Consider the following 11,827-nt stretch of genomic DNA (forward strand, 5'->3'; position numbering starts at 1 on the left):
TCGTTATCTCGAGATAACAAAGTCCGTTTTCTCGTGATAACAAATTAATTTATTTCGTTATCTCGAGATAACAAAGACCGTTTTCTCGTGATAACGAAATAATCATAGAATGTGTCGTTGACATGGTTGCCTAGCAACAGAAGGCTACTGTTCAGCTCGAGCATGGGGCAGTTAACTTTTCTACTCTAGCCTACTCACTGGTGTGATTATTGTCCACACCAGCTGTCAACAATAACTTACCAGTAAGTTACACTTAACGTTAGTTTGTATAACGTCACTGTGCTGGGTTTATTTAAGGGGCTACCGGCCGGTGGTCCCATCTATCCTGTTTCAGCTAAGCTAACGTTAGCTACTGGCTGCTGCTGCTGTCAGAAATCACAACCTTATCTCGAACCATCAGACACCTGTTGCCTGCGACCACTGACATGTAGGCTAATGTTAATTTGGCAAGACAGCAGTGTTCATGAGCTTTATCTGAGCAGCAACTAGCTAACATTACCTTAGCTGGAGCTGCCATAACGTAGTCTACTCTCATGTGTTTATGCTAACCTGTAGCCCAGCTCAGTAAACAAACTAACGTTAAGTGTAACTTACCGGTACTTCATTGTTGACAGCTCCTCAGAGCAGACTAACGTTAGTGGCAGCTCTTGAAGGCTGAAATCAGGATGATGTGATCACATTAATCAGCTCACTGATTTGAGTTCTACACATGGTTCTGGGCAATTATCCCACGAAAAACATCTCTTCTGTTACGTTAGATCTGTAGATGTGTAGTGTTTCCAACAGACTCGCTTTAGTAGCCTCCTGCTACGAACATACAGCGGCTAACCAGCTGCTACTTCCCCGTAAGCAGAAGCGATTGCACCGGGGAAACATGTTGCTAAGCAACCATGTCAACGACACATTCTATGATTATTTCGTTATCACGAGAAAACGGACTTTGTTATCTCGAGATAACGAAATAATAAGTCGTTATCACGAGAAAACGGTAATAAAAAAAATATTATGGACGTGGCCGTTCTCGGCTTCCGTAATTATGGCAATGGGCCAATTTGCCAAAATGCTGAACTATCCTAAGTTATATGATATCCGTGAAAAGTAAACATTAGCCTACAACTTAGTGATTAGTGTAGGCTTCTAGCTTTACAGTAGCCTAAACTTGCGGAGTTAATTAACCAGTCAATCATACCGTTAAGATAAACATGTTAAAAATCCATAGAATTATGTGTAAACGTACATGCTTTTATTTTGTTTTAGCTCGGAGCGGTGTTTAACTAACTTCCGCTTGAGACTTCCGGTATGGATTGGATGTATGACGGTGCCCCGGTCGGCCATTGTAACTGCAGGAAGGTACTCTTGGAAAAACTTTTATTGACATCTACTTTATTTATTTATTTTTACCACTGGTTATCACAGTCAAATGGCTTCTCTTATTTATGGACTTTCATATGTTCATTAAGACTCATTTTAGAAGTAAAAGTTTTACCACAGATAGCACAGTCAAATGTTTTTTCTCCTGTATGGATTATCATGTGTCTTTTGTAATTCTCTTTTCTGTTTATTTTTTTACCACAGATAGCACAGTCAAACGGTTTCTCTCCTGTATGGATTCTCATGTGTCTCTTGTAATTCCCTCTGTCACTGAATTTTTTACCACAGGAAGCACAGTCAAATGGTTTCTCTCCTGTATGGATTCTCATATGGAGTTTAAGACTCGCTCTTAGACTAAATGTTTTGCCACAGGAAGAACAGTCAAATGGTTTCTCTCCTGTATGGATTCTCATATGGAGTTTAAGAGTCCTTCTTTGACTGAATTTTTTACCACAGAGAGCACAGTCAAATGGTTTCTCTCCTGTATGGATGCTCATGTGGCGTTCAAGACTCTCTCTTAGACTAAATGTTTTGCCACAGGAAGAACAGTTAAATGGTTTCTTTCCTGTATGGACTCCCATGTGTTTTTTAAGATTACTTTTCTGTGTAAATTGTTTACCACAGAGAGCACAGTCAAATGGTTTCTCTCCTGTATGGATTCTCATGTGGTGTTGAAGATTCCTTCTTTGACTGAATTTTTTACCACAGAGAGCACAGTCAAATGGTTTCTCTCCTGTATGGATTCTCATGTGGCGTTCAAGACTCTCTCTTAGACTAAATGTTTTGCCACAGGAAGAACAGTCAAATGGTTTCTTTCCTGTATGGACTCCCATGTGTTTTTTAAGATGACCTTTCTGTGTAAATTGTTTACCACAGAGAGCACAGTCAAATGGTTTCTCTCCTGTATGGATTATCATGTGGAGTTCAAGACTCTCTCTTAGACTAAATGTTTTGCCACAGGAAGAACAGTCAAATGGTTTCTCTCCTGTATGGACTCCCATGTGTTTTTTAAGACTACCTTTATGTCTGAATTGTTTACCGCAGGCAGCACAGTCAAATGGTTTCTCTCCTGTATGGATTCTCATGTGGACTTCAAGACTCCCTCTGTGACTAAATGTTTTGCCACAGGAAGCACAGTCAAATGGTTTCTCTCCTGTATGGACTCTTGTGTGGTCTTTAAGATCCACATTACGTTTAAATGTTTTCCCACACTCTGAGCAGCTCAGAGACTTCTTACCAGTGTCACATTCTTCATCACTTACATGAACAGCTTCACTGTTCAAACCTGACTCAGGTGCTCTGGTTTCTTTCCAGTCATCATCACTGTCTTCAGTCTCAGCAGACGACACTGAGACCTCATCATCCGTATCTGGTTGAAGATCTTCAAGCTGATCTGAGTTCCTGTCTGGTTCAGATCCTCCACAGTCGTCTCCATCGGCCTCTATCTGTTCAGCTGAGCTGCTGGTTGGAGGCTCTGCCTCAGTTTGTCTTTGATGAGGTTGTAGGGACTGAGGTTTCTCCTCTTCGTCACTCCTCACATGAAGAGAAGCGAGGGAGAACGTTGGAGTGGTCAATAGTTCCTCCTTTTCATCTTTAATATGTAGACTCTCTGGGTTCTCCTGATCCAGACTAGTGGTCAACTCAGGAGGATCTTCTGCTTTAATCATCAACAGGTGCTGATCACCTGCAGAAACAATGAAACACACATCATGAACAACAGTGTCTTCATACTGTCACTCGTATAACTGGTGTCTGTATGAACCCCAATATCTTCTCAGTGGACACCAACAGCATTTTATGCAGCCAGCTGCACCCATTCATCAAGTAATCCATAAAGTCACGCTAACAGAATCCTCCAGTTACCACCATCAAAGTACACCTTCATAGAAAACGACTAGTATAGGAATAAAGTATTGTAGACTATTGGACTCTAACCAAAGCCCTAAGAGCCCTGAGCTACATCAAAGCTTTCAAACTGAGATAAAAATTATACTGAATGAGAAAAACAATTACGAGTGTGATCAATACTATTGTTACTCTTTAGTAGAACTTCAAGTTTATTTACACTGCCCGTCCAAGAAAAGAACACACACTAATATTTGCTGTGGCCCATTGCCATAATCGCAGTAGTCTTTGCAGGAGGTGCGTTGCCTTTATTTGTTGGTGTGAGCTGCTCAGAGCTATGCTACGGAGGCTAATGGGATTTCTTGGTTTCCCTCATCAAACTCATCAAATACACAATCCAACAACTCCAAAACGCTCTGGTGGACAAGTTATGACCTGTACATTCACCATGCTATGAGATAATAACAGAACGTTACCAGACAGAGTTGTTTTAGAGGGAAATCCATGAAAAACCGCTGATGCGCGTTGCCTTCAAGGGCAGTTTTTCAGCAAGCAGTCTCTGCATTTACCTCTAAAACAACTCTGTCTGGTAACGTTCTGTTATTATCTCATAGCGTGGTGAATGTGTAGGTCACAATTTGTCCACCGGAGCGTTTTGGAGTTGTTGGATCATGTATTTGATTTGTTTGTTGTAAAACAAGAAATCCCATTAGCCTCCGTAGCGTAGCTCTGAGCACCTCGCGGCTCTGAACCTACTGCTATGACCATAGCAATTATGGCAATTGGCTAATTTGCCAAAATGTTGAACTATCCCTTTAAGAAATGGGACAATGCATATTAATGAACATTTAAAAAAATGTAAATATGAAAAGAGATTGTAGCCATACGGCTCATTTCCATCTCTTGTCCCATAAGCAGGTAGGTGTAAGATGGAGAAGAGAAGAGAAGATAGGAAGGACAATAAATCACAAAACTTTCCCACAACAACCACAACACTAACAAAAATGCACAACAATACAGACTATAAGTTTGGGATGACACATGATTAACTAGCTCAATGTTAAAATTCTATTGTTAACATGGATTATACAGTAAAGTGCTAATTTGCATTGCAGGAGTGCCCATAATAAAGTGCTAGATTGTGGGGGAAATGTGCTTGTGTAAGGTGCTAAATTATGTACCACTGTATTCTATTCATTTTGCATTTGTTCAGTTGGTCCAACATGTCCCGTTACAACATGAGTGGCGGTTAAATCCTGAATTAGCAAAGTATAGCCTAATTCAAATCATAAAATTTACTACTCAAATGTTCCTTTTCTAAAAATGTATATCTGTGTGTGACATGGGGTAGGGATATCCCCTTTTAGTTTAAATTAAACTCAGCACCCCTAAAAATTTGAGTAAGAAATGTTGTTGTTCTAAAATTTTTGTTTGTCTTTTACACGTGTTGTGTATCTATGTGTTGATGAAAAAGAAGTGACCTCCTCTGACATGTTTTCTTTTGCAGGCCAAGAAGAGTTTATTACAAAAAAGGACAATGTCAAGAAAATGCAGAATCCTGGAGAGCCTCTGGTGTTGTTCTATCCCCAGAATCCCACCTTCTCCTGACAGAGAGGTGCCACTGTCCAGATAGTTAAATGACCTCTGACCTAACTTTCAAAGAAAAACCCTATACCCCCACAGGAAAAGCAGGGTTGCCAACTTTTGGTCCTGGGCTGGAGTGAGATTCTGTTGGCGGAGGGGGGGGGCTGTCTATGATAATAATAATAGTTATGTTTATTGTAGTTTTTCTCTCTGTGTCTCTCTCTCTCTTACACACACACACACACACACACACACACACACACACACACACACACACACACACACACACACACACACACACACACACACACACACACACACACACACACACACACACACACACACACACACACACACACACACACACACGTTGCTGCGCTGTCTCTCTCTCCTCTGCTCTCTGGACTGAGCTGCCTGGCTGTACTTTTGTGCTACCAAGTCTGCATCTTGATTTTATAGTTTTCAACGGACTGGCCCAACCAGCCCGACCGCAGGCGTCAGTTCGAGCCGCGTTCAGTCTGAAAACATAACTCGGTCAGGTCAGGTTGTGTCTCGGGCTTCGCTCTCTCCCTCTTTTTTTTGGCCATCGGATTCGGACCAAGTCGGGTCCAGGCTTCAGCACCGTGCCGCTGTTGGTGGAGGGAGGGGAGGGGGTGGGGGGGTCGCGGATCGACAACTCCCCGTCCTACTGTGCTGTGATCACAGGCTTGAGCAGCCGTCCAATCGACACGCGGATAAGCATCACGCACACCAATCAGAGAGCCTATTGATGAGTGCCAAAGCTTGCTTTAATTTTTTTTTTTTTGCCGAATCGCTTGATTTTGGCGTGAGAATTGTTTGAGTGGCGTGAGAGCGTGAGACAGGACCTAAAAGCGTGTGACACACGCCAGATGCGTGAGAGTTGGCAACCCTGGGAAAAGGAAGAAACACATTGCTCAAGACACATTCCACAAAACAGGCAAGATCCAAGACACATTTCATTAAACAAAGAAGATCACAACAAGACTTTGAATCAGTTACCTTCATCTATTAGACCAAGCTCCTAAACAACTTATCTAACATCTTTATGTAATTTATGCTCGTAAATGTATGTGCGTGCCTTTCTCCCTTTTAACATTTATTCTGTTTAAACATAAACTGTGGCTCTTCACAAATGAAGTTCCTAACGTTCTTCAGATTTGAATTGAGCTGAGTTGAGGATAATACAACACAAAGTTAACCTGTGTGGTGTCATCAAAGATGTGTCTCACACTTATTTCCTTTTACCACTCTAGTACAAACCACAGATTACTTTTCGTATTGTTAGGAATAGGGATGTAAACATAAGGGTACTACTACCATTAGCCTAAATGAATGGTCAGTTAATCTATGTTTTTCCAGGGGAATTTTTCCGTGAAATGTAAACTAGCAACATTGTAGACAGCCTTATAAAAGCTAAAAGATGAATGTAGTAGGCTACAACATGTCCTCTTTCTCTACAAACCGAGACTCGCATGATGTTAATGGATTTAAACCTGAATCACCAACCGGTTTTGTGCTGCAGGAGAACATCCAGCAGGTTCCTCTGCCGCTCGATCTCCTGTCTTAAGCCCGAAGCCTGCGCCTCGTAGCCGGCTACGACTCTGTCCACGGCCGCTAAGATTTCCTGGGAGGCGGCGGTGAGTCTCTCGGTAACGAATCCTCTCAGAAACTCCACCTCAGACATTTTACTCAAACTCTCGGTTGCTCCTGCCAAACAACAACTAGGCTGTATTGTTTCCCCCCTGTAGAGTCAATGATGAGAGGTGATGTCGGTCCAAGGTAACGTTTTATTAGCAACCAGCTTCAGGAACCTAGTGTGATCACCACCGCTAACAACAACATTCCTGCTAGTGTGTTCTTCCACACGTTACTATAAGCTCTCGCGGGAGTACCTATATTACGGCAACACCCGGCCACCAAACAGTGCGACTATGACAATACTGTCTACATCCCCAAATCAATGACAGTAAAGCATTTTATAACTTTTCACTATTGCACTGTGAATCAAAATTTAAGGTTGAGCTTATCCAAAACATATTGAAATATGGTGCTTACATTTCAATCCAGTGCAATGACATTGCCACTTTGTAACCAACAAATTAAATTCAGCTCACTCAATATTTGTATGCCTTGTAAAGAACACATTAAACAAAATTATCCAAGTCATGTGCATAATAAACTCACATCTTTGTATTTGTATTATCTAAGTATTTGTGCTTTAAGTTCAGATCTCAAACTCAGTCCAAGTATTTTCTGTTTGGCTGGAGACTCTTCCACTCCTGGTGACATACATGGAAGTGGAAGGCTGGGCTGCACCTTGTTCCTGTGTCTCTGCACTTGTTGGTGTTTGACAATGTTCTGGTTGTGCATGTGTGTTGTCAGGGTTCTCTGTTTGAGGTGCATGTGTGTGTTGTGGTTCATTTCCATGTGTGATGGAAACTAGGGGTTGTGGAGGCTGCGGCTCCCTCACTGGCAGGAGGTGCTGTCTGTTGCGTCTGTACTCCCTCCCTTCAGACTCAACCACATATGAACGTGGCTCGATGCAGCTTCTCTTCACTGTGCCCAACTTGTCGTGCATCTCTGCAGAGCCTCAGGCCTGTATATTAAATGGAAGGATCAGAGGGGACAGTTTGGGGCACTTCACCTACTGCTCAGCTCTTGGGAGAAGTGTCGTCGATTATGCCATCTCAGACATGGACCTCATTTGTTAAACAAGAGAAACAACATAGTCATTCCATATGTTTCTGGAGTATCAGAAAAACTCAGGATATAAAAAAAAAAAATTATCACTCAGGTGATAAGTGTGGCTCAGAAACAAAGATGACTCAGATGTGATTCTTTTCCTGGATTTATTCACTACAGAGGACGAGAAAACACATGTACAGTACATACAGTCTCCTGGTCTTTCCTGTGCCTATACAACACAGCACTGTTGCACTGGCTAAAGCAGGGCTGTGACGGCTGCACCGTCCCCTAGAATCAGTGTTGTGTTTATTTGGCCTTGGACAAACAAAGATTGTACATGAAGTAAATAAAAGCATAAATGTTGCGTTGTGTAAACATAAACAAAATGCATCGCTAACACAAAGAAAAATACCTCGTTAGCCACTGGTCTGGTTCTTGACACGCTTTAGGCCATGCTTAGCAGTAGTAATAAACATTGGTTCCGGGCCGAAACACAACAGCACCGATAGAAACAAACTTATAAAGTACATTATGAAATTAACCCATGTTTTAACAAACACATGAATTTATTTATTTAACATTTTTATCTAAATTATTCAACTACATGAAATAATGAATTATTATTTTAACACAATTACAACAGCACTTACACAGAGGGTTGGCGGTTTGAATCCTGCTCTCTTCCAGTCTCTGTCGTAGTGTCCTTACCTTGCCTTGTGTGCATGCGTATGAATGATCGTGGTGGTGGTTGGACGGGCCGTTTGGCACACATTGGCAGCCACGCTTCCGTCAGTCTGCCCCAGGGCAGCTGTGGCTACACATGTAGCTTACCACCACCGGTGTGAATGTGGTATGAATGAATAATGGTTACTGTATGTGCTTTGGGTATCGGGTATCAATAGAAAAGCGCTATATAATTGTAAACCATTATTATTATGATGTTTTTAGCACATTTTAACAAGCATTTTAACACCTCTGTCTCTGCCTCAGCTGTATTTCAGACCAGAGTGCTTTCCTTTGTTAATATTCCTAATAATAATAATAATAATAATAAAAATAATGGTTTACATTTATATAGCGCTTTCCATGATACCCAAAGAGATTTACAGAAACCATTATTCCTTAATACCACATTCAAACAGGTAGTGGTAAGCTACGTCTGTAGCCACTGCTGCCCTGGGGCAGACTGACAGAATCATGGCTGCCATTTTGTGCCAAATTGCAGCTCCGACTACCACCAAACATCCACACACTCTCACACGGGGCAAGGTGTCTTGCCCAAGGACACTACGACAGCTAAATAGGAGAGAGTGGGATTCGGACCTCCAACCCTCTGATCATTGTCGGCAGCCGACAGCTTTTAAAACAGTGTTTCCCAACCTTGGGGTTGGGATCCCACGTGATTTCGCCTGAAATTCAAATGAGGTCGCCTGAAATGTCTAGTAGCCTAATTGATTAATTAAAAAAATCCGACCAAAAAAGGTTAGGAACCACTGTTTTAAAAGACACTTGGGTTTTTTTGGAATGTACTTGCATAGATCTTTCAGCACTCACAATGGGCCACGATATAGGCCTAAATGAAAAACTTTATATAACTTGTTATTGGCAACTGGAATATTCAAAAACTGTCAGAATACCGTAGTTAAAAAACATTTACTTTCTTTGAAAATTAAGTTTAAAAAAATATTTCATTTAAAAACTTTACAACCACTTTCGGTATTCGGTATTATTCGGTTATTCGGCCAAGCGTTTTGATATTGTTCGGTATTCGGCTTCGGCCAAAAGATGCCATTTGGTGCACCCCTACCTCGTTCTGTAACAGCAGTGGACACTGACATTCTGCGTGTTGTGGAAATATTGTAAGGCTGTATAACAAAGAGTCTCATCCACCTGAAGGCTTGATGAAACTATGAACACAACCAGTAAGACAATTATTAAAAGGAAGATGCATTTTCCAAAGAGCTCTAATTTACTTTAATCACACAGTGTGGCTGATAAAAACAAACCATGTGTGACTGAGTTTATGATAACATCCTGTAAATACAACTGGTGAACTGTGCAGCAAAGAAGTTGATGTGTATACTCTTCAAATTGGAGAGTATCTTACACATCAACTTATTTTATATTGAAGACTTCAATATAAAAAGGTAAGAAGCCATGATAACATCATCTGAGGTGTTCTGGGTTATCTGTCATGTTTAACATTCAGATCCCATGTCGTGTGTGTGTGTGTGTGTGTGTGTGTGTGTGTGTGTGTGTGTGTGTGTGTGTGTGAGTGAACCCCCCACCACCACCACACAAACATTTGTGTTTATACGTTGATATTTAAAGGGATAGTTCAACATTTTGGCAAATTGGCCCATTGCCATAATCCCTATAGTCATAGCAGTAGGTTCGTTACCCTTAATTGTCGGTGTAAGCTATTTTTAGAACAGCGGAGCGGAGCCGCGAGCTGCTCAGGGCTACGCTACGGAGGCTCATGGGAATTTCTTGGTTTCCCTCATCAAACTCATCAAATACACAACCCAACAACTCCAAAACGCTGTCGTGGACAAGTTGTGAGCTGCATTATTATTACTATTATCTCATAGTGTGGTGATTGTGCAGGTCACAATTTGTCCACGACAGCGTTTTGGAGTTTTGGGATTTTGTATTTGATGAGTTTGATGAGCAAAACCAAGAAATTCCTTTAGCCTCCATAGCGTAGCTCTAAGCAGCCTGCTGCCCCACTCCGCCGTTCTAAAAATAGCTTACAGCAACAATTAAAGGTAACAAACCTACTGCTATGACTATAGCGATTATGGCAATGGGCCAATTTAAAGGTAAAGGTACACTCTGCATTTAACCCATCCCTGAGGAGCAGGACCAACTCCAGATTATGAGCCAGTGCCTTTGGTCAGGAGCAGCCGGAGGAAACCCACGCAGACACGGGGAGAACATGCAAACTCCACACAGAAAGGACCTGGGCGGCCGGGGATTCGAACCCAGGACCTTCTTGCTGTGAGGCAACAGTGCTAACCACTGTGCCACCGTGCTGCATAATTTGCCAAAATGCTGAACTATCCTAAGTTATATGATATCCGTGAAAAGTAAACATTAGCCTACAACTTAGTGATTAGTGTAGGCTTCTAGCTTTACAGTAGCCTATAAACTTGCGGAGTTAATTAACCAGTCAATCATACCGTTATGATAAACATGTTAAAAATCCATAGAATTATGTGTAAACGTACATGCTTTTATTTTGTATGGATTCTCATGTGTCTCTTGTAATTCCCTCTGTCACTGAATTTTTTACCACAGAGAGCACAGTCAAATGGTTTCTCTCCTGTATGGATTCTCATATGGAGTTTAAGAGTGCTTTTTTGACTGAATGTTTTACCACAGAGAGCACAGTCAAATGGTTTCTCTCCTGTATGGATTCTCATGTGGCGTTCAAGAGTCTCTCTTAGACTAAATGTTTTGCCACAGAGAGCACAGTCAAATGGTTTCTCTCCTGTATGGATTCTCATATGGAGTTTAAGAGTGCCCTTTTGACTGAATTTTTTACCACAGAGAGCACAGTCGAATGGTTTCTCTCCTGTATGGATTCTCATATGGAGTTTAAGAGTCCTTTTTTGACTGAATTTTTTACCACAGAGAGCACAGTCAAATGGTTTCTCTCCTGTATGGATTCTCATGTGGCGTTCAAGACTCTCTCTTAGACTAAATGTTTTGCCACAGGAAGAACAGTCAAATGGTTTCTTTCCTGTATGGACTCCCATGTGTTTTTTAAGATTACCTTTCTGTGTAAATTGTTTACCACAGAGAGCACAGTCAAATGGTTTCTCTCCTGTATGGATTCTCATGTGGCGTTGAAGATTCCTTCTTTGACTAAATGTTTTACCACAGGAAGCACAGTCAAATGGTTTCTCTCCTGTATGGATTCTCATGTGGCGTTCAAGACTCTCTCTTAGACTAAATGTTTTACCACAGGAAGCGCAGTCAAATGGTTCCTCTCCTGTATGGATTCTCATGTGGCGTTGAAGATTCCTTCTTTGACTAAATGTTTTACCACAGGAAGCACAGTCAAATGGTTTCTCTCCTGTATGGATTCTCATGTGGCGTTCAAGAGTCTCTCTTAGACTAAATGTTTTGCCACAGGAAGAACAGTCAAATGATTTCTCTCCTGTATGGACTCCCATGTGTTTTTTAAGATTACCTTTCTGTGTAAATTGTTTACCACAGAGAGCACAGTCAAATGATTTCTCTTCTATATGGATTCTCATGTGGAGTTCAAGACTCTCTCTTTGACTAAATGTTTTGCCACAGGAAGAACAGTCAA

The 11,827-nt window shown here is 41.5% G+C and overlaps 1 protein-coding gene across 1 annotated transcript; it reads right to left on the bottom strand.

Annotated features, from left to right (window-relative positions):
• Positions 1–634: 634 nt before the first annotated feature.
• On the bottom strand, positions 635–11,687 carry LOC146975408 (uncharacterized). The gene is made up of 7 exons (XM_085796630.1): positions 11,285–11,687; positions 10,802–11,200; positions 6,328–6,528; positions 2,932–3,055; positions 2,314–2,832; positions 1,571–1,977; positions 635–654 (listed from the first exon to the last, which is right to left on the bottom strand). Exons 1-7 carry the CDS (start codon positions 11,685–11,687, stop codon positions 635–637), a joined length of 2,073 nt encoding a protein of 690 aa, XP_085652756.1.
• Positions 11,688–11,827: the final 140 nt, after the last annotated feature.

Source organism: Trachurus japonicus, chromosome 13, assembly GCF_045865225.1.
Source record: "Trachurus japonicus isolate A0001 chromosome 13, Traja_1.0".
Lineage (NCBI taxonomy): Eukaryota > Metazoa > Chordata > Actinopteri > Carangiformes > Carangidae > Trachurus > Trachurus japonicus.

Excerpts from the sequence above, each read along its gene's own strand:
- LOC146975408 (XM_085796630.1), bottom strand. The coding sequence starts at position 11,687 with ATGGGAGTCCATACAGGAGAGAAATCATTTGACTGTTCTTCCTGTGGC. Across the intron at positions 11,201-11,284 it reads TAAACAATTTACACAGAAAG|AGAGTCTTGAACGCCACATG; the intron begins GTAATCTTAAAA and ends TTAGTCTAAGAG. Across the intron at positions 1,978-2,313 it reads TCCTGTGGCAAAACATTTAG|ACAGAAAAGTAATCTTAAAA; the intron begins TCTAAGAGAGAG and ends TAAACAATTTAC.